Source organism: Nothobranchius furzeri, chromosome 6 (assembly GCF_043380555.1).
Source record: "Nothobranchius furzeri strain GRZ-AD chromosome 6, NfurGRZ-RIMD1, whole genome shotgun sequence".
In the NCBI taxonomy this organism is placed as follows: domain Eukaryota; kingdom Metazoa; phylum Chordata; class Actinopteri; order Cyprinodontiformes; family Nothobranchiidae; genus Nothobranchius; species Nothobranchius furzeri.
The window spans coordinates 29877646-29896530 of NC_091746.1; the positions used below are offsets into that span (position 1 = coordinate 29877646).

Sequence of the window (18885 nt, forward strand, 5' to 3'; positions counted from 1 at the left end):
TTAGAAATTGTTTTGGGGCCAGACAGAGATAATTTCATATCTGTCTTACAGTTTGTTGGTCCTCAACCTCTCAAAATCCCAATAATGGACATTAATCTTTCCCAGTCCGTGCTGATTCGTCCACTCTCTCCTTGATGGCATCCATCTTTTGTGCCAATAATGAATCTCGGCCAAAGTCCCAAGCTTACGATTCATCTCGACAATTATGTGAGTCTGTGAATTCACAGCGCGGTGCAAACCATCTCTGAGCTCCGGGATCAGGCCAATATTCCTCGACAGCTCGTTAATTTTCCGGTAAGCCAGGAAGCCTCCAAGGCCAATGAGCAGGAAACCTGACACCAACACCACGAATATCCACACGTCTTCAGAGTCCTCCACAGACAGCTGAGATAAACACTTCAAGTTCCACTGTTTCCAGGAGTCCATGATGTGTCCAACTGGTTCTGTCCCAGCGGGGCATCCGGGAGCCCCTTCTCTCGTTCTCATCGTTGACAAAATTTTTATCAATCGCGTTGAGAGACCGGCTAACGAGATCCATTTTAGTGAATTTCAGTTTCCAGTTTCCAGATAAATGCAGAAGCAGCCGTGCACCCAGCACACACAGACAGACAAAGGCCTTGAAGATAAGATATGGAGGAGAGGAGGATAAAAGCGTCTGCACCCGCCAAGAGCCGGAAGAACATTTTTTAAATATATATTAAAGTTATCACATAAATCAGCTTGGATTAATCAGATTTCAGACTAAAACTCCCTAAACAGCACAACCTGTGAAATGATCTATTGTTTAGATAAATGTCTATCAAAAAATGTAAAAAATGTAAAAAACAAACAAACAAAAACTTTTCAGAACCATTAACATTTTAAAATAGACACTCCTGGTTTAAATGGTTAATAAATAAACAAAGAACTGTTCTTACAGGTTAAATAAAAGATCAGGATTAAACTCGTCAGAGTGAGAAAGTAAAAATGAAAAAATTAAAGATCCTTAAAGTTCAAATCATGAACAATTTATTAAAGTCTTTCTTTTTTCCAGAACCTGCTTTTCTTTTTAGTGCCATTTATTGTGTTTGACTAGAGAAGCTACATGAGCTGACTAGGGACCTCATTAATGCTGCTGTGGGGTCATAAAAACAGAAATGTTTGTTGTTGTTTATAAATACAGAAATGTTTGTTGTTTGGTTCCTCCTGATCAAAAAAACATCCAGGGATGCAGACGCTCACATTTGGCGTGACCCACTTTTTACTGGGTCACTGGGCCTTTCCTGCCTTTAAACACCAAATATGGAAATATGATGAGGATTATTAACATGGCTGTGACTCAGGACACACACACAAACACACACACACACACACACACACACACACACACACACACACACACACACACACACAACTGCACAGTCAGATTCATGCAGATTTTTCCAGAAAATCCAAATATTTAGTTGCATAAAATGAACAAACCAAAGGAACTCACTCCCCCACTGAAAACACACACATGCGCACTCACACACACTCACACACACACACATACACATAGCTTCACACACACTCATAACGCATTTATAACACAGCATCGTGCTCTCCTGCTTGTCCATCTGCCTCCAACGGACTCAGATGTGAACGAGGGGACTAAATTAGCACAAAGCTACACTCTGACAAGCGTTTTATTAAATGGAGTCTGTTGGCACAAAATGGTACCTTCTTACTCAGCTTGGCGGCCATCTTTGTTACTCCGTTACCGCCTCCGTACCTCAGGAAACATGGAGAACGTTGCTGCTGAGACACAATAACATGCAGCGGGGATGGGGAGGGGAAACGGGTGCTGTGAGTGTGTGTGAGTGAGTAAAGTGTGCATCAGTGAGACTGTAGCTCGCAGAGCTGAGTTGTTGCTATGACAACGCTACAGGCAAAGTGGGTCAGCAGGCTTCTGCCACACCCCTGTTGGCATGGCAACAAGAATGTACTATTATACCTGAAAATCACAACGATCCCCCCCCCCCGCACACACACATGTGTTTGCACACACACACACACACACACACACACAGTGAAACAAGATAAAGTGAAATAAGCTGGAAGGATTTTATGTGTGTGTGTGTGTGTGTGTGTGTGTGTGTGTGTGTGTGTGTGTGTGTGTGTGTGTGTGTGTGTTAAAGCTCATTAGGTTTGTCAACTTGTGAATGAATGCCTTGTGAGTCGACCTCTGTGGGATAAAACCCTGGCCCTCCTGTTCCAGAAACTACAGGGAGGCTTCAGACGGCAGGATTTGGAGTCTTAGTTCCTGATATTCGAGCATCTGGCCCCTGATTGGCTAACAGAACTACAACTCTACAACTAACAGTTTGCTCTGTAACATTGATGTTTTATCTCCACAAATAACACAAGCCTGAACTTGGTCTTCAAACATTATTTGTTGATTGGCGATTAGCGGATGGGGCTTGGGCACAATTAACCATGAACCAGCTAAAAGCCAACAGTTGTGTTGTGATTGGTCGAGTCTCCTGTCAATCAAGAGGTGAATAAATGGCCTTGTTCGAGATGAGCAGCGCCTCGCCTGGAAAACAGACGAGAGCAGACGGACGCAGCAGGGGGAGGGGCTGAAAGCCGGCGTTTAAGTTTGACAGATTTCCCTACATGTGTAGCTCAAGGGTGACGATGGATGAAGATATCGCGTTAGAGTTCATACTTGTTTATTTTAATTCTGGTGCCTGTTAGCAGCTGAAACACATCCTCACGTGCTTGTGGATATCATATATCGTATATGGAGACCTGACTGTAATAATAAGTAAAGGTTATCAGCTGTAGCTTCAGTGTGCTCATAGCAAACGTGACAAAAGAACACAAAACACATTCCTCTTTATGGCCCATAGAGTTATCATCAATGTCATATGATTCACAGAATACATGCAACCAACTAACATTTCATGTTCTACCACCGGATGTTTGGATCAAAATATGAACCAATCAGATCTTAGATCAGGTGAGAGCCAGGCGTTTCCCGTCATGCTCTAGGTTTAGCAGCCGGTGGAGAGCAACTGCAGCGCCTTGCTCCAAAATCTGCGGCCGCCTTGATCTCACGAGGTTATCGTTGCCTACGTAGGCATGACGTCAGAGCAAGTCGGACACAAAGCTAACCGGCATGCACCGCTCGCCGATCACCGCTGATCTAATCTGTGCAGAACTGGCTGAATTGGGCAGCAGTAGCTCAGGAGGTAGAGCAGGTTGCCTCATGATCGGAGGGTCACGGGTGCAATTCCAGCTCATGCCAAGGGTATTCCGCTGTTGTGTCCTTGGGCAAGACACTTCACCCAACTTGCCTGTGTTGGTGGTGGTCAGAGGGGCCGACGGCGCCTAATGGCAGCCTTGCCTCTGTCAAACCGCCCCAGGGCGGCTGTTGCTACAAAGTAGCTTACCATCACCAGCAGTGTGTGAATGTGAGAGTGCATGCAAGCGTCTTTGAGTGTCCTAAACAAGCGCTATATAAGTTCGATGGATTATTATTATTATTATTATCTCGAACACGGCCAATGGAATAAGCCCCGGCCCTACCAAAGACACAGAATGCTAGTGTTTTATTTAAAAATTATAAATAAAGATGATTCATAGACATTTGTGGTGTGTTTTGACCCCAACATCTCAGTAGAAACAATGATGTCATAGCCTCCTCTCTAACCTGACTTATGACCCACATCCGTCCTCCTCCTCCCCTTGTTGAATGTGAAGCCTTGAAGGTAGTTCTGGAACCTTCCACTAGAGGGTGTTAGAGTTCCTCTGTCTGGTTCAGTGAAGTGGTTCTCCGTTGTTTTTCAACGCCTTGGGGCACTTGACTGTTTTGGCGCTTTCAGATCTGGTCGGCCCAGTTCGGTCTTGGTTGGGTCAGCCTGCCCTTGCGTGGCCAAGTTTAGTTCACACAGCCTTCTTAGGAATGCAGATTTCTCAGAGCACGTGGGTGGGGCAAAAAACATGCGGAGAAGACCGTGGTGTCCTCTTTAAATTAGTAAGTCCAAGCTTCCATCAGAGAAGATGTTTACGCCGCAGAATCCAGACTGACAATGAATTGAGCATTCGCGATGCCGCCGCTGGCTGATTCTACCTACCACTAAAAGGCTCCCTGGTAGGTAGGCATGAACTTCAGTTGGTAGTGGGTGTGTTGGGTCGACTCAGTACCACGCTGACTGCCAGAGAGCAGGTCCGACAACAAAAAAGCAAACCAAACAGTTAGCTGAGCACAGAAAATGCACAGATGACCCAGATGTAAACATAAGTACCCTACCAGAGCTGGTCCGGGCCGACCCAGATGTGACTAGGGATGGGTACCTTTGACATTTGAATCGATCCGGTACTAATTCCCGGTACCTAGGAATCGATACCGGTACTTAACGGTACCGATTTTTGATACTTTTGAGTGTTTAATATTTTAATTCTCTTTTATAATTAGATATATATTTTTCTCAATATATAACCATATTTGATAAATATCACGATAAATAACATACAACTGTTTGTATTTTAACATCGTCCTTGTAGTTTTATAAGCTGATAATTAAACTGAAGCCAACATCTTTACTGAAAACTAAATTTACTGTGTATCTTCATTCCTTTTGCCGACTTTTTTCTTTGATTTTTCCTACTGGTAAGTTAGAATTTCCGAGGAGAAAGCGAACGCACCATTAGCTGATAACAATGGTGGCAATGGAAGCTAACATATCAAGCTAACGTTATCTTAAACAGTTTATTTAGCTGCTGGAGCAGATTAAAACGACGATGCCTCACACTTAGATCGTTGTCGCTGGTTTCATCTTCACCCAATCACCCGTCGCATTTAGTAAAGTGCAGCCAAACTTTAGAGCGTGTTCATGTTCTTCTAGTCGGAAATTTGGAGTTCCGAGGAGAAAGCGAACGCACCATTAGCGAGACGGAAGCTAACAAATCAAGCTAACGTTATCCGAAACATTTTATTTACCTACCGGAGCAGATTAAGATGAGGATGTCTCACTTAGATCGTTGTCGCTGGTTTCATCATCACCCAGTTACCCATCACATTTAGTGAAGTGGACCCAAGCGTTAGCGTGCGTTCTTTCTACCATGCTGCTCTGTTTACAACTGGATCGCAGCGACCGACGACATAACGCTCTTGCACATGCGCAGCTGTCTTGGCAAGTTCTCGTTATGAAGGACGGGTACCGAAACGAGGCACCGTTTCAAATGACGTGATGAAATGAATCGGTGCTCGGTCGGTACTGTGGAATTCGGTCGGTACCTTAAAAAGTGCCGAATTCGGTACCCATCGCTAGATGTAAATGCACCATTATTGGCCGGTTGTACCTCTGGATCAGTCCCACATCATCCAGAAGTGGGACTGAATTCTTGGAAAGAAGTAGCAGCTCCAGTGATACAGGGTCAAAGTTCATTCAGATTCACAGGAGCAGGAAGTGGTTCAGCTCCTCCTAAATAAAATAAAAATTACATTGGTGACGAAGAAGAGAACAAAACACAAAGTGACATTTCTGTAACGGCTCTCACTCGGATCTTACTCCATAAATAAGTGGCAGCTCGGAGCCTGTAGGGACAAGTTGCTCTCTCTCTCTCTCTCTCTCTCTCTCTCTCTCTCTCTCTCTCTCTCTCTCTCTCTCTCTCTCACCCTTATCAGGATCTTCCCATTTTTGTCCGTGGAGTCCACGAATGGAGCGTTTGATGGTAATGCAGAAGCAGACATAAACGACCCACCTACCTCCCACCTGCTGATGACCGTTTTCTTCCTCTCAGGGAATGACAGCAAACAGAAGAGGCCTGAAAGGAAAACTGGACAATAATTACACAATTTAGTCAAAAATAACTTGAAGAAGGTGTGAAATCCTCTGCAGCAGGATGAGTCATCAGACGGTTCTGCTGGGTTCTGATTGGTTTAAGCTTTTGTTTTTAGCTGGTTTTATGTTTATGTTTATTCATTTAGCAGACACTTTTATCCAAATCGACTTACTGTTTATAACCTATAGGGCATGTTGTGATCTGTGGGGGAAACCGGAGAACCCGGAGGAAACCCACGCATGCATGGGGAGAACACGCAACTCCACTCAGAAAGGCCGCAGCCGAGTTTCGAACCTGCGGCCTTCGTGCTGCGAGGCAACAGTGCTAACCACTGCGCCACCATGCAGCCCAATGGTTTTAAACGATATTTCAGTTCTTCATGAGCTCACACTGACAAACGCAATTTTTAATAAAACACCTGTTTCAAGCTGACAATCAGCTGTCGGGGAAGAACGGACCTCTTTCTGACATGACGGGACCAGATGTTCTTACGGGTTCTAGAGGTTCTAAGAGTCCATTTAAACACCTAATGACCTTTATAGTGTCTTCCTGAGTCAAAGGACTCCAAAGCACTTTACACTGAATCATTCATCCATTCACACACACTGGTGGTGATGGACCGCTGTGGGACACACTAGTCCCTCTGACCACCAGCAGCAGACGGGGAGTGTTTCCTGCAGAGAGCTGGGATTGATCCTGCAACCCTCCAACTACTGGACATCCTGCTTTACCTACGGAGCTACTGTTCCCCTAAAGTCATAATGAGTGGGTCGAGTCGGGTCGAGTCGGACACCACCACCAGAACCAGCTCAGGGTTTCAAACTGTGGCTCTTCTCCTGTTCTCCTGATTAACAGAACCGTCTTCAGCAGAGCCGAGCCCAGCTTAGACTCCTGATCAAACTACATTTAATCTCATTGCATTTAATCTAATGCTTTTATTTTGTTATTCCTTCAGAAGTTCCTCTCCGCTTTTGTCAGAGAAAGGAGGGAACACAGAGTGTTTTTATTCTGAAAAGCTGATCTGCAGCGTTTCCTGTGTTTTTGTATGAAAAGCAGAAATAAAAGTTTGTGTTTCTCATGATGACCCTTGTCTGCCTGATCTAAATTTATTGTGATTTAGCTGACTGGTCATGTGACCATCATCACCATGGTGACCACCAGCTGTGTTTGTGTGTTCAGGCTGTAAGGAGTGCTGCGAGCGATGCGTTGGGAGCCTGCCGTGGGCGTCGCTCATTGCCACTGTCCTTCTTTACATGGGCGTGGCCTTGTTCTGTGGGTGTGGCCACCAGGCTCTGAGCGGCACCGTCACCATCCTCCAGGATTACTTTCAAGTGATCAAAGCACCTGGAGATGCTCTGGACGTGTTCACCATGTGAGTACCTGTGTCTACATTTCAGATGTTCACCTGGTCAGAAGCTAGGATTCATCGTCCTAATCCAAACTCCACAAACAAACCCTCTGACTGTGTGTGTGTGTGTGTGTGTTCTCAGCATCAGCATCCTGAAGTACATCATCTACGGACTTGCCGCTGGTTTCTTCGTGTTTGGAGTGCTTCTGCTGGTGGAGGGCTTTTTCACCACTGGAGCCATCAGAGATCTGTACGGGGAGTTTAAGATCACCGCCTGCGGACGCTGCCTGACTGTATTTGTAAGTAAAATGCCAGAAGTCCCCAACAAACAATCGGCTTTCCGTGGTTGGACAGGAACGGGTCTGGTTGTGTGTTTGGTCTGTGAGAGCAGCATCACTTTAGGCATAAAGTTCTTCCTCATGTCAGTAATATAAGTAGACATCATGAATAGATCAACCTGTATTGTGGAGAGGACATGTGCCCCCCTGAGCCCCCCAAACGTTACTGCTGTTACTAGATAGCAGAGACGCTAACAAAAACACAGGGCATAGTCAACTTGTCAACTTCAGGGTTCATTTCAAGATCCTGGTTCTGGTCTATAGGGCCTTACATGGACAAGCACCATCTTACATTGGTGATCTTCTCAGTCCCTACACCCCCAGCAGATCCCTGAGGTCCAGTGATCAAAGCCTACTGGTTGTGCAGCACCAGGCTAAAGGTCAAAGGTGACAGATCATCTGCTGCTGTGGCCCCCAGACTCTGGACCTCTCTCCCCCTGAGCCTGAGATCAGTGGACTCAGTGGTCTCCTTTAAAAAGCAGCTGAAGACTCACTTGTTCAAGCTGGCTTTTGTATGACCTTCTTCACCTCTCTCTCTTTATTCTGCTCTCCCCACCTATCCCACCTTCCTCAGGATCCACTGATTTCCCTCTTTCCTGTTCACTCTCTCTCTTTCTTAACATTTTTAAATCACAATTGTCTATTTTTGCTCATTTTAAATATATTTTAAAACTTTTTCTAAATGCCTTTTTATATTTTTACATTTTTTGCTTTTGTGAAGCGCCTCGTGATTTTTATCTTGAGAGGCGCTACAGAAATGATACTTTCTTCTTCTTCTTCTAGTTTACAGTTTAGTTTAGAGGTGATGGTAGCAGAGAAGTTAAGTTCCCGCCCTGTAATTGGAAGGTTGCGGGTTCGAGCCCTGCTCAGTCTGGCACAGTCTTGGAGCCCTTTGGCAAGAAACATTGCCTTCTGGTGGTCAGAGGAACAGGTGGCACCAGTGTATGGCAGCCTCGCCTCTTTAGGCGCGCCAGAGCAGCTGTGGCTACAATGTAGCTCATCCCCACCAGCGTATGAATGAATGACTGTGTTCTCCTACATCTGTCTCCCGCAGTAGCTCCTGATAGAAAATAGAGAAAATCCAGGATTTGAAAAGCCTGACAGCTCTCCTCCAAGCTGTTGCATGGACTCACCCATCTTGACTCACGACGGGGAAGGCTGTTGTTGGTTTAGCGTCCAAACAGCAGAGAACGTCTCGGCTAGAGGAAGCTAACTGTTAGCATTAGCAACTCCACCACACATCAGAACTCCTACAGGCTTGTCTTATTTGAGGAGATAAAACATCGACGTTGCAGAGCAAACAGTCAGTGGTAGAGTTGCATAGCTGTTAGCCAATCAGAGGAGAGATATCAGGAAATAAGACTCCAAATCCTACCGGCTAAAGCCTAGTTTATCTTCCATCTCACTTGGGCCCAATCCCAATACTCGCACTTCCACCCTAGCGCCCTTCAATTGTGCAATCCCGTCCAGGAATACGAGTGCACAGGCCAGGGTTTCACCATTATAAAATGCGGGAATTGACCACGCCCCTTTTGCACCCTTGATCCGCACTTCGCCCGAGTCTGCATCGATGCGGATTTGGGCTAAGGGTATTATCCACAATCCATTGCTGCGTGGCCATTTTGAGAAGAAGGTGGAGCAAAGGCTCAAGTATCTTTTATGAAAATAAGCATTTTCAAGTGAAAGTAAGTTATTTCAGGACGATTACTGATTTTTATTCATGCTCTGAATGTTTTAGACAAATATTTAATACGGACAGCAATGAATGTAAGTTTTGTCAACCATTTGTTTGTTTGAAAGTTGCTAAGAAAAGATTTTTTTGAAGTTGCAGCGGCGACCAACATCCCATCATTCGTTGTGGTCGATGACACAATGCTCCCGGTCCTAATTTGGCTTTTCTTTTGCACACTTGTGTACTTCCTCCAAGTGCACTTTGCAGGAGACCAAAGGGTGCAGTGCGAGTATTGGGATTGGACCTTGTCCTTCCTGAATCAAGTGCATCTGACTTTTTTTTGTCCCTCAGAGTACGACTTACAAGGCATTCGTTCCTACCAGAGACCACTGCAAATGCATCGATCAAACGAGTGAACCACACCTTTAAAGAGATCAAATGCAAAAATCTCTGAATTGTTATCTATGCTCAGATTTAGATTAGTGTAACGTTTCCTGTCTGCAGTTCCTTCTGTATGCCAAGTTATTAAGGGTGATGGTGGCTCAGTGGTTAAGAGGCTGCCCTTTAATCAGTGGGTCACTGGTTCAAACCCAGGCTCTCCTCCTAGTCATGCCTGTCATTGCGTCCTTGGGCAAGACACCTCACCCTGTTTACCTGCTGGTTGTCGGGGTGGAGAGAGGTCTGTGTGTAGCAGCCTCGCCTCTGTCAGTGTCCCCAGGGCAGCTGTGGCTACATTGTAGCTCATCACCACCAGTTTGTGAATGAGTGAATGACTGACTGTAATGTAACAAGCTATGGAGTCCTCCTCATTTATTTAGATTATTCAGTTTTATAATCAACATGTGGACATACATGTTGTTGGGTTCAAGTCTATGTATTCATTAATATTTTAGTATCGTTGTAATTGATAGTAAATTAAATAAGTTCTGGGATCCTAATTTTTTTGCATATATTTATGAAAAAAGTAATGCAATAGTTACTTTTTCTGGTAATCAGTTACTATATTGTAATTCAGTTACTTTTTTAAAGAAGTTACGCCAAAAACCTTCAGTTTGTTCTGACCCGTCTGATTCCAGCTGATGTTCCTGGCCTACCTGTTCTTCCTGGTGTGGCTCGGCGTCACGGCCTTCACCAGCCTCCCCGTCTTCATGTACTACAACGTCTGGTCCATGTGTCAGAACGCCAGCTCGGTGCAGGGGGCCAACCTCTGTCTGGACCTGCGTCAGTTTGGTAGGTCCTAGAACCACACAGGAGGGATGTTTACCACGTTTTCTGGTCACGTTTTTTATCATATGATAGAAACTCGAACCTTCAAACTCAAGTAGAATAAAAACAGAAGCTGATGAGGATGACGTCATGGTTGTTTACCGGAGCAGGGGTCAGTAAATAAAACTTAGACCTGAAAACAAAATGTGAACATTGTTATAAATCAGTAAAATCTATAGAAGAGAATGATTTTTATAAACAGACGTTTTCAGAGTAAGATTGATCCACCAGACCTGAGTCAGCTGAGCTAGATCTACAGAAACCACTGGTGTGGGGTGTGGGGTGTGTCGGTGTAACCGGTGCGGTGCACCGGGGCCCACGGGCCGGTGGGCCCAGACAGGGGCCCTACTTACAGTGCTGGCATTCAGGAACCTGTGGACATTCCCAGATAAAGCAGGAGAACGTTCTAGTCTTCTTTGTTCCTTCAAATAGGAAAAAAGAATCAGAACATTAATGTTTTGTTCCGGAACTGACTCAGGTTCTGACCAGAGACAGGTTCCTGTAACACTTCAGAAGGTTGCTATGATGTAATCAGAGTACTTCTGTCCACCATGTTGTCCTGCGCATCCAACTAGGAGGTTCTGGCTCTGCTGCCCCCTGCTGGACAAGATTTATTACTACAGGCTGCATCCTGGAACTGGTATTAAGTTAACCTGAGACTCTGGCGTGTCCCGAGGTGGGACTGTCCCCTGTGGTGGACTAGAGACCTGCCCAGGTGTCCCTCAGCTCTCGCCTGATGGAGACAGACACCAGCTCCCTGAGAACCTAGAGAGGATGAGGATGTTCAGAAAACGAGTCAGGCAGTTCAGACGGATCCAGTTGGGTCTGGGTCCAGTGCTGTGGACCAGTCCCAATCCGGTTCTGATGATGTATTCTGTGTTTGTGTACACTAGGAGCAGTGACCGTCTCTGAAGAGAGGAAGTTGTGCACAGGATCCGAGAAGTTCTTCAAGATGTGTGAATCTAATGAGGTGAGAATACGGTTAAATCCAATTTGTGGTGCCATGGGGCTAAACTGACCCGGTTCTGTTCTGTTACAGCTGGACCTGACCTTCCATCTGTTTGTGTGTGCGCTGGCTGGAGCAGGAGCTGCAGTCATTGCCATGGTGAGAAAACACTCAGATCTGATTGGCTGTGAGCTTCACGCAGGTTCTGACACAGCCAATCAGAGTGGAAGGATTAGGATTATTTATCTTTCTGAGTTTAATGGATCCATTTGAAGCTGGATCCACATTGGTTCTGATGCGAAGAGGACACAACAAATTTCTGTTTAATTTCTTGCTCCAAATAATCAGACCTTTTTGCCCCGCCCCCTCAGGTGCACTTTCTGATGGCTCTGGCTGCTAACTGGGGCTACCTGAAAGATGCCAGCCGGATGCAGAAGTACGAAGACATTAAGTCGAAGGAGGAGCAGGAGCTGCATGATATCCACTCCACGCGCTCCAAAGAACGCCTCAATGCCTACACATAAACACAAAGCTGCCGAAACGACACACACTCACCAGTCAGACACACACACACACACACACACACACACACACACACACACACACACACACACACACACACACACACACACAAAACAGACTCCATCATTGTCCTCTTGTCTGCAGCAGATCCTTGGTTCTGAGCTCTGAGTTTGATTGATTCTGCCTGAACCTTAAACAAATTAAAGTTGTTTTCTGAAACTTTTGAGTTCGGTGCTGATGGACCACAACGAGTCCAGACCATGAAACCAGAACCTGGAGCTTCTTTTCCAATAACAAAAAAAAAAAAAAACGAAACATTTTCTAAAACATTAATTTTCTCCAGCAGAACCAAAAAAGACCAAAAATAAAGAACCCAAAGAACGTTTCAGCATGTTTTTTGTTTTGAGATGGACCTTGGTTCTGAATGTTCAGCCAACGATCCTCAGCAGACATGGGAACAAGTCTGGTATCTGTGAGTTTATTCATAAAAGGCCCTGCCCTCTCCTAGAACCTACACACACACACACACACACACACACACACACACACACACACACACACACACACACACACACACACACACACACACACACACACACGCAGACATGTAGATGTGACTGAGTGGTCGATGTTGTTCGGTGGTGTCATGTGTCGTGTCGTTCCACCACACTCAGATGACCGGTGTTGCAGAGAGAAAAGGTCCCCTGAAGTTTTGTGCCTCCTGGGTACAATTAGGTAGCTTTACCAACTACCCCCCCCCCCCCCATCAGCTGTTTAGGATTTGAGATCTTCTGAAGGCAGCTGATCACGACGCCCCCCTCCCCCCGGATTGTATAAACTTGCCATTCGTCCTCAGAGACAGCACATCTTAGCAGCACAACGTCTTTGTGTCACGTCCTCATCAGCTCGTCTGTTCCATGATGTTGTTTCACCTTTTGGGGGATTTTTGATTATTTCCATGTGATTTAGCACCGCGGGGTTTAAACGGGCTGGGTTCTGGTTGGGTTAGCACTGTCACTGTACTGAGTCTGAATTTCAGTGGTTCTGCACACCATGGATGTAATTTTCACTTTAGAAGTGGGGGGGACACGGGGGGGGGGTATCTTTACAGTATGCTCTAACGGGAAACAGGCTTCAAGCCAAACGGTTGTTTTCCGCTTGGTCCTAGAGCTCAACCAGTGTCAACTTAATATAGCGTAATGTTGCTTTTGGATGGTAAAAAGTGCAGGGGTCAGAACTTGACTTTGGAAAAAGTGGGGGGGACATGTCCCCCCTGTCCCCCCCAAAATTACGTCCATGCTGCACACAAACACACACACACACAAACACACACACACACACACACACCACAAACCCGAATGTGACCAAAAGTTTCTGTAAGTTAGAAAACTCCTGATTCTGGCAGCAAGTGTGGGGCACCGTGTCGTTTACAGTCCGTTTCAGGGTTCACCTCACAAATGAGTCTGAATACGAGAAACGGGACACAGGCGTGGAAACAGGAAGCAGGTGCAGGAACAGGAAGGTGTGGGATCCGCATTCCTGATAGATTTAGAGGTTTTCTAACTTGCTTGGTGTCTTACACTCTCCTCAGGTGCTTCTGAGCTGGACGCGGTGGTCAGACCTCTCTTCGGGTTCTGGGTGTTTACCGAGGGTTAGGCAAGCAGCGCTCCAGCTCTTCAGATCCAAACAGGTTTCCGTTTCAGATGTTTTACCTTCAGTGGATTCAGCCGTCAGGAAGGAGACGAGTCTCTATCTGCCAGTAGAGATGGTCCGATGGGATGAAGATGTTAGTTTAGTGCGAGAAGAACACACACACACACACACACACACACACACACACACACACACACACACCCTCCACCTCGCCATCACTCTGAGCCATAATTCTCTTTTACTTTTTTCACTGATGACATTTCACTATTTTATTATCAACTTTTACTCTTTGAAACTTTTTAAATGTGAAACTATTTAATTAGAAGAAGACGAGTGTTTTTGTTTCTCTCCATGCGGGCGGTCAGAAACGCTGCTCCTGCATCAGATCTGTACAAAGACATACATATATGTGAGACATTTGATGCCAGCAGCCGGGAGGACGGCACCCGTTGGTTCTGGAGTCTGACGGACCCGGCCCGGTTCCGCCGGGCCTTCTCGGCCTGCGGGAAGCTGCATTCACACACAGGAAGGTTTGGATCAGAGCCGTATGGAAGGTCGGCCGCCCCATCAGAAACCAGATATGAGCTCGGAGATCCGAGCGAGTTAAATCCCGGATCCGAGGACGGGATCCCGGCTTTCCCTGCGTACTCTGATATGTTTGTTGTGTGAATCCAGCTGAACGTGTTCCATCTGGGTCGGGGAGACTCGTGCAGACTCACCTGTGCAGGTGACTCTCGGCTGCAGCAGTCAGTATTTTTAAGGGTCTAGTTTGACAGTAACGGTATTCTATCATTTCATTGCCTGACAATGGATGTTTGTCAGTGTTTTTAACCTCAGATAAAAGAAAAAATGTTTTTGTGCACTTATTGACCATTGTGAGCTCTCGCTCTCCTCCCCCTCTCTCTCCTCTCTCTCTCACCTCCCCCCTTCTCTTCTCCCCCCCCCCCCTCTCTGCCCTCCCCTCTGATCGGTGTGTAAGTGCATTGAGCTCCCCCGTTGTGGGACCCGTGTATAGTCTTGCAGCGTTGGTTATAACATGAAGAAATGAATTCATAATAATGAAGATAATCTTATTCTACATAAAAACGACAGTGAATCTAGTTGTTGTTTGTGGCATGGTTATGCATTCAATGGTCATATTTTAATGATTAAAATGAAACAAAAATCCTTAAAAAAAAATCCCATTTCTTTTCCACCGGTGCTGTTCTGCTGAGTTTTGTTCCCACTTTTTCGTGTGCAGTATTCCAGTTCCTGTTGCTATGGTGTTGCTAAGCTAGCTTGCCTGCTCAGTTGTTTACCACCAGAGCAAAATGTTGTAGCAGTTCGACTCAAACATTCCCTTCAGCTCCAGACGTTAAGCTGCATGAATCTTTGATTAAAGTCTTCGGTGATTCTGGTGTTCTGTATCCTTTCTCCTAATAAAACTCATTTACAGACGTGGTGTAACGTGTTGCTCTGCTCCTCCTCCTGCTGACCATCCCCCTGCTCCTCCTCCTCCTGCTGACCATCCCGCTCCTCCTCCTCCTGCTGACCATACCCCTGCTCCTCCTCCTCCTCCTGCTGACCATCCCCCTGCTCCTGCTCCTGCTGACTATCCCCCTGCTCCTCCTCCTCCTCCTGCTGACCATCCCCCTGCTCCTCCTCCTCCTCCTGCTGACCATACCCCTGCTCCTGCTCCTGCTGACCATCCCCCTCCTCCTCCTCCTGCTGACCATCCCCCTGCTCCTCCTCCTCCTGCTGACCATCCCCCTGCTCCTGCTCCTCCTTCTGCTGACCATCCCGCTCCTCCTCCTGCTGACCATCCCCCTCCTCCTCCTCCTGCTGACCATCCCCCTGCTCCTGCTCCTCCTTCTGCTGACCATCCCGCTCCTCCTCCTGCTGACCATCCCCCTGCTCCTCCTCCTCCTCCTGCTGACCATCCCCCTGCTCCTGCTCCTGCTGACCATCCCCCTCCTCCTCCTCCTGCTGACCATCCCCCTCCTCCTCCTCCTGCTGACCATCCCCCTGCTCCTCCTCCTCCTGCTGACCATCCCCCTGCTCCTCCTCCTCCTGCTGACCATCCCCCTGCTCCTCCTCCTCCTGCTGACCATCCCGCTCCTCCTCCTCCTGCTGACCATACCCCTGCTCCTGCTCCTCCTCCTGCTGACCATACCCCTGCTCCTGCTCCTCCTTCTGCTGACCATCCCGCTCCTCCTCCTCCTGCTGACCATACCCCTGCTCCTGCTCCTCCTTCTGCTGACCATCCCGCTCCTCCTCCTCCTGCTGACCATCCCCCTCCTCCTCCTCCTGCTGACCATCCCCCTGCTCCTCCTCCTCCTGCTGACCATCCCCCTGCTCCTCCTCCTCCTGCTGACCATCCCCCTGCTCCTCCTCCTCCTGCTGACCATCCCGCTCCTCCTCCTCCTGCTGACCATACCCCTGCTCCTGCTCCTCCTCCTGCTGACCATACCCCTGCTCCTGCTCCTCCTTCTGCTGACCATCCCGCTCCTCCTCCTCCTGCTGACCATACCCCTGCTCCTCCTCCTCCTCCTGCTGACCATCCCGCTCCTCCTCCTCCTCCTGCTGACCATACCCCTGCTCCTCCTCCTGCTGACCATCCCCCTCCTCCTCCTGCTGACCATACCCCTGCTCCTGCTCCTCCTCCTGCTGACCATACCCCTGCTCCTGCTCCTCCTTCTGCTGACCATCCCGCTCCTCCTCCTCCTGCTGACCATACCCCTGCTCCTGCTCCTCCTCCTGCTGACCATCCCGCTCCTCCTCCTCCTGCTGACCATACCCCTGCTCCTGCTCCTCCTCCTGCTGACCATCCCGCTCCTCCTCCTCCTGCTGACCATACCCCTGCTCCTGCTCCTCCTTCTGCTGACCATCCCGCTCCTCCTCCTCCTGCTGACCATACCCCTGCTCCTGCTCCTCCTTCTGCTGACCATCCCGCTCCTCCTCCTCCTCCTGCTGACCATCCCGCTCCTCCTCCTCCTCCTGCTGCCCATACCCCTGCTCCTCCTCCTCCTGCTGACCATCCCGCTCCTCCTCCTCCTGCTGACCATCCCGCTCCTTCTGCTGACCATACCCCTGCTCCTGCTCCTCCTTCTACTGACCATCCCGCTCCTGCTCCTCCTGCTGACCATCCCGCTCCTCCTCCTCCTCCTGCTGACCATACCCCTGCTCCTCCTCCTGCTGACCATCCCGCTTCTCCTCCTCCTGCTGACCATCCCGCTCCTTCTGCTGACCATACCCCTGCTCCTGCTCCTCCTTCTGCTGACCATCCCGCTCCTGCTCCTCCTGCTGACCATCCCGCTCCTCCTCCTCCTGCTGCTGACTATCCCGCTCCTCCTCCTGCTGACCATACCCCTGCTCCTCCTCCTGCTGACCATCCTGCTCCTGCTCCTCCTGCTGACCATCCCGCTCCTCCTCCTGCTGACCATCCCGCTCCTCCTGCTGCTGACTATCCCGCTCCTCCTCCTCCTGCTGACTATCCCGCTCCTCCTCCTCCTGCTGACTATCCCGCTCCTCCTGCTGCTGACTATCCCGCTCCTCCTCCTCCTGCTGACCATCCCGCTCCTCCTGCTGCTGACTATCCCGCTCCTCCTCCTCCTGCTGACTATCCCGCTCCTCCTCCATCCCGCTCCTCCTCCTGCTGACCATCCCGCTCCTCCTGCTGACTATCTTGCTTCTCCTCCTGTTGGTCATCACCCTGCTCCTCGTCCTGCGTACCCCTGATCCTATTCCTCCTCCTTCTCCTGTTGACTATCTCGCTCCTCCTCCTCCTGCTGACCATCCCGCTCCTCCTCCTCCTCCTGCTGACTATCCCGCTCCTCCTCCATCCCACTCCTCCTCCTGCTGACTATCCCGCTCCTCCTCCTCCTGCTGACTATCCCGCTCCTCCTCCATCCCACTCCTCCTCCTGCTGACTATCCTGCTCCTCCTCCTCCTGCTGACTTTCCCGCTCCTCCTCCATCCCACTCCTCCTCCTGCTGACCCTCCCGCTCCTCCTCCTCCTGCTGACTATTTCGCTCCTCCTCCTCCTGCTGATTATCTCGCTTCTCCTCCTCCTGCTGACTATCCCGCTCCTCCTCCATCCCGTTCCTCCTCCTGCTGACCATCCCGCCCCTCCTCCTGTTGGTCATCACCCTGCTCCTCCTCCACCTGCTGATCATCCCGCTCCTCCTCCTCCTGCAGACTATCCCGCTTCTCCTCCATCCTGCTCCTCCTCCTGCTGACCATCCTGTTTCTCCTTCTGTTGATCATCACTCTGCTCCTCCTCCACCTCCAGCTGATTTAATTTGAATTTAGAGTGACTAATGTTTGGTTTGCTCCAGGTTTTAGTCTGATCCTAAACTCAGACTGTTGCAGACTAAAGTCTGGAACAGCCTGCTCAGCTCTTCCAGCTGCAGCTGCAGATGTTTGAGTTCTGAGGGACCAGACTATCGGATCGGCTCTGGGCCCGATCCAGTAAAAGGACCAAAATTCATCATGTTTCTCCTCCTGAGGTTGTGAGCAGCTCCTTGTCATTCATCATTAGCATGTGTGTGTGGTCACACACTCCTCCGTCCTGCTTGCCTGACTACAGCTGAACGTGGACTCCCTTTCATCATTCCAGGATTCTGATCAGACTCAGGATCCAAACGGCCCACGTCAGACCATCAGAGAAACCTCTCAGGTCTGAAGGCAGCTTCAGGTCTGGACTTGGGAGGTCACCTTCTCTCTGTTCTCCATTGTAATGCAGACTGTTTGAGTTTCACTCTGTTGCTTAGCGGGCGTCATCAGACTCACTCTCCGTTTCTGTACATATCTGTGCCAGCAGCTCAGCAGACGGCAGCTTTTTTTATTTGTAAAGACGTAAACTTGCTTGCTTCTATAAATAAAATGAAGTCAGACACGTGTTCTTGTTGAGAAGGGACTTCTCTGACTGTGTCGTCATTTCCCCGAAGAACCAACAGGAAAAACAGAGATTTTGTGCTCATTATTGCCTCCTGCTGGCCAAAAGATTTAAAGCAGTCATCAGAGATGGAACGTCATTCATTCATTCATTCATTCAGTAAAGCATTTTTCCTCTCATAAGGAAGTGGATCAGTAAAACAGTGTTTGCGTGGCCCCACAGGCGTGCTGTTTTCTCTGGTTTCCTCCCACAGACCCTGTAGGTATGAGTGTTTGTCTCTGTGTGTCCCTGTGGTTGACTGAGGACCTGTCCAGGTGTCCCACACCTCTCACCTGGTGACTGATGGAGATAGATACCTTAAAGCGGTGGGACATCGAGGTCAAGCGGGCCTGGTTCCATTCTGCTTGCTGGTACTAGTCATGGTTTACGCTGGTTTACTCCAGAGGGTGGGGACGG

At 48.5% G+C, this 18885-nt stretch overlaps 1 protein-coding gene across 1 annotated transcript in view; it reads left to right on the forward strand.

Moving 5' to 3' along the window:
* The window catches only part of LOC107394260 (neuronal membrane glycoprotein M6-a), a 24933-nt gene extending 9944 nt beyond the window's left edge, over positions 1-14989 (forward strand). The window contains exons 2-7 of the mRNA XM_015973132.3: positions 6988-7180; positions 7299-7455; positions 10243-10396; positions 11326-11402; positions 11472-11537; positions 11750-14989. Of these exons, the coding sequence (XP_015828618.1) occupies positions 6988-7180; positions 7299-7455; positions 10243-10396; positions 11326-11402; positions 11472-11537; positions 11750-11902 (800 nt within the window). The 3' untranslated portion in view covers positions 11903-14989. The remainder of the gene's footprint in view (positions 1-6987; positions 7181-7298; positions 7456-10242; positions 10397-11325; positions 11403-11471; positions 11538-11749) is intronic.
* Positions 14990-18885: the final 3896 nt, after the last annotated feature.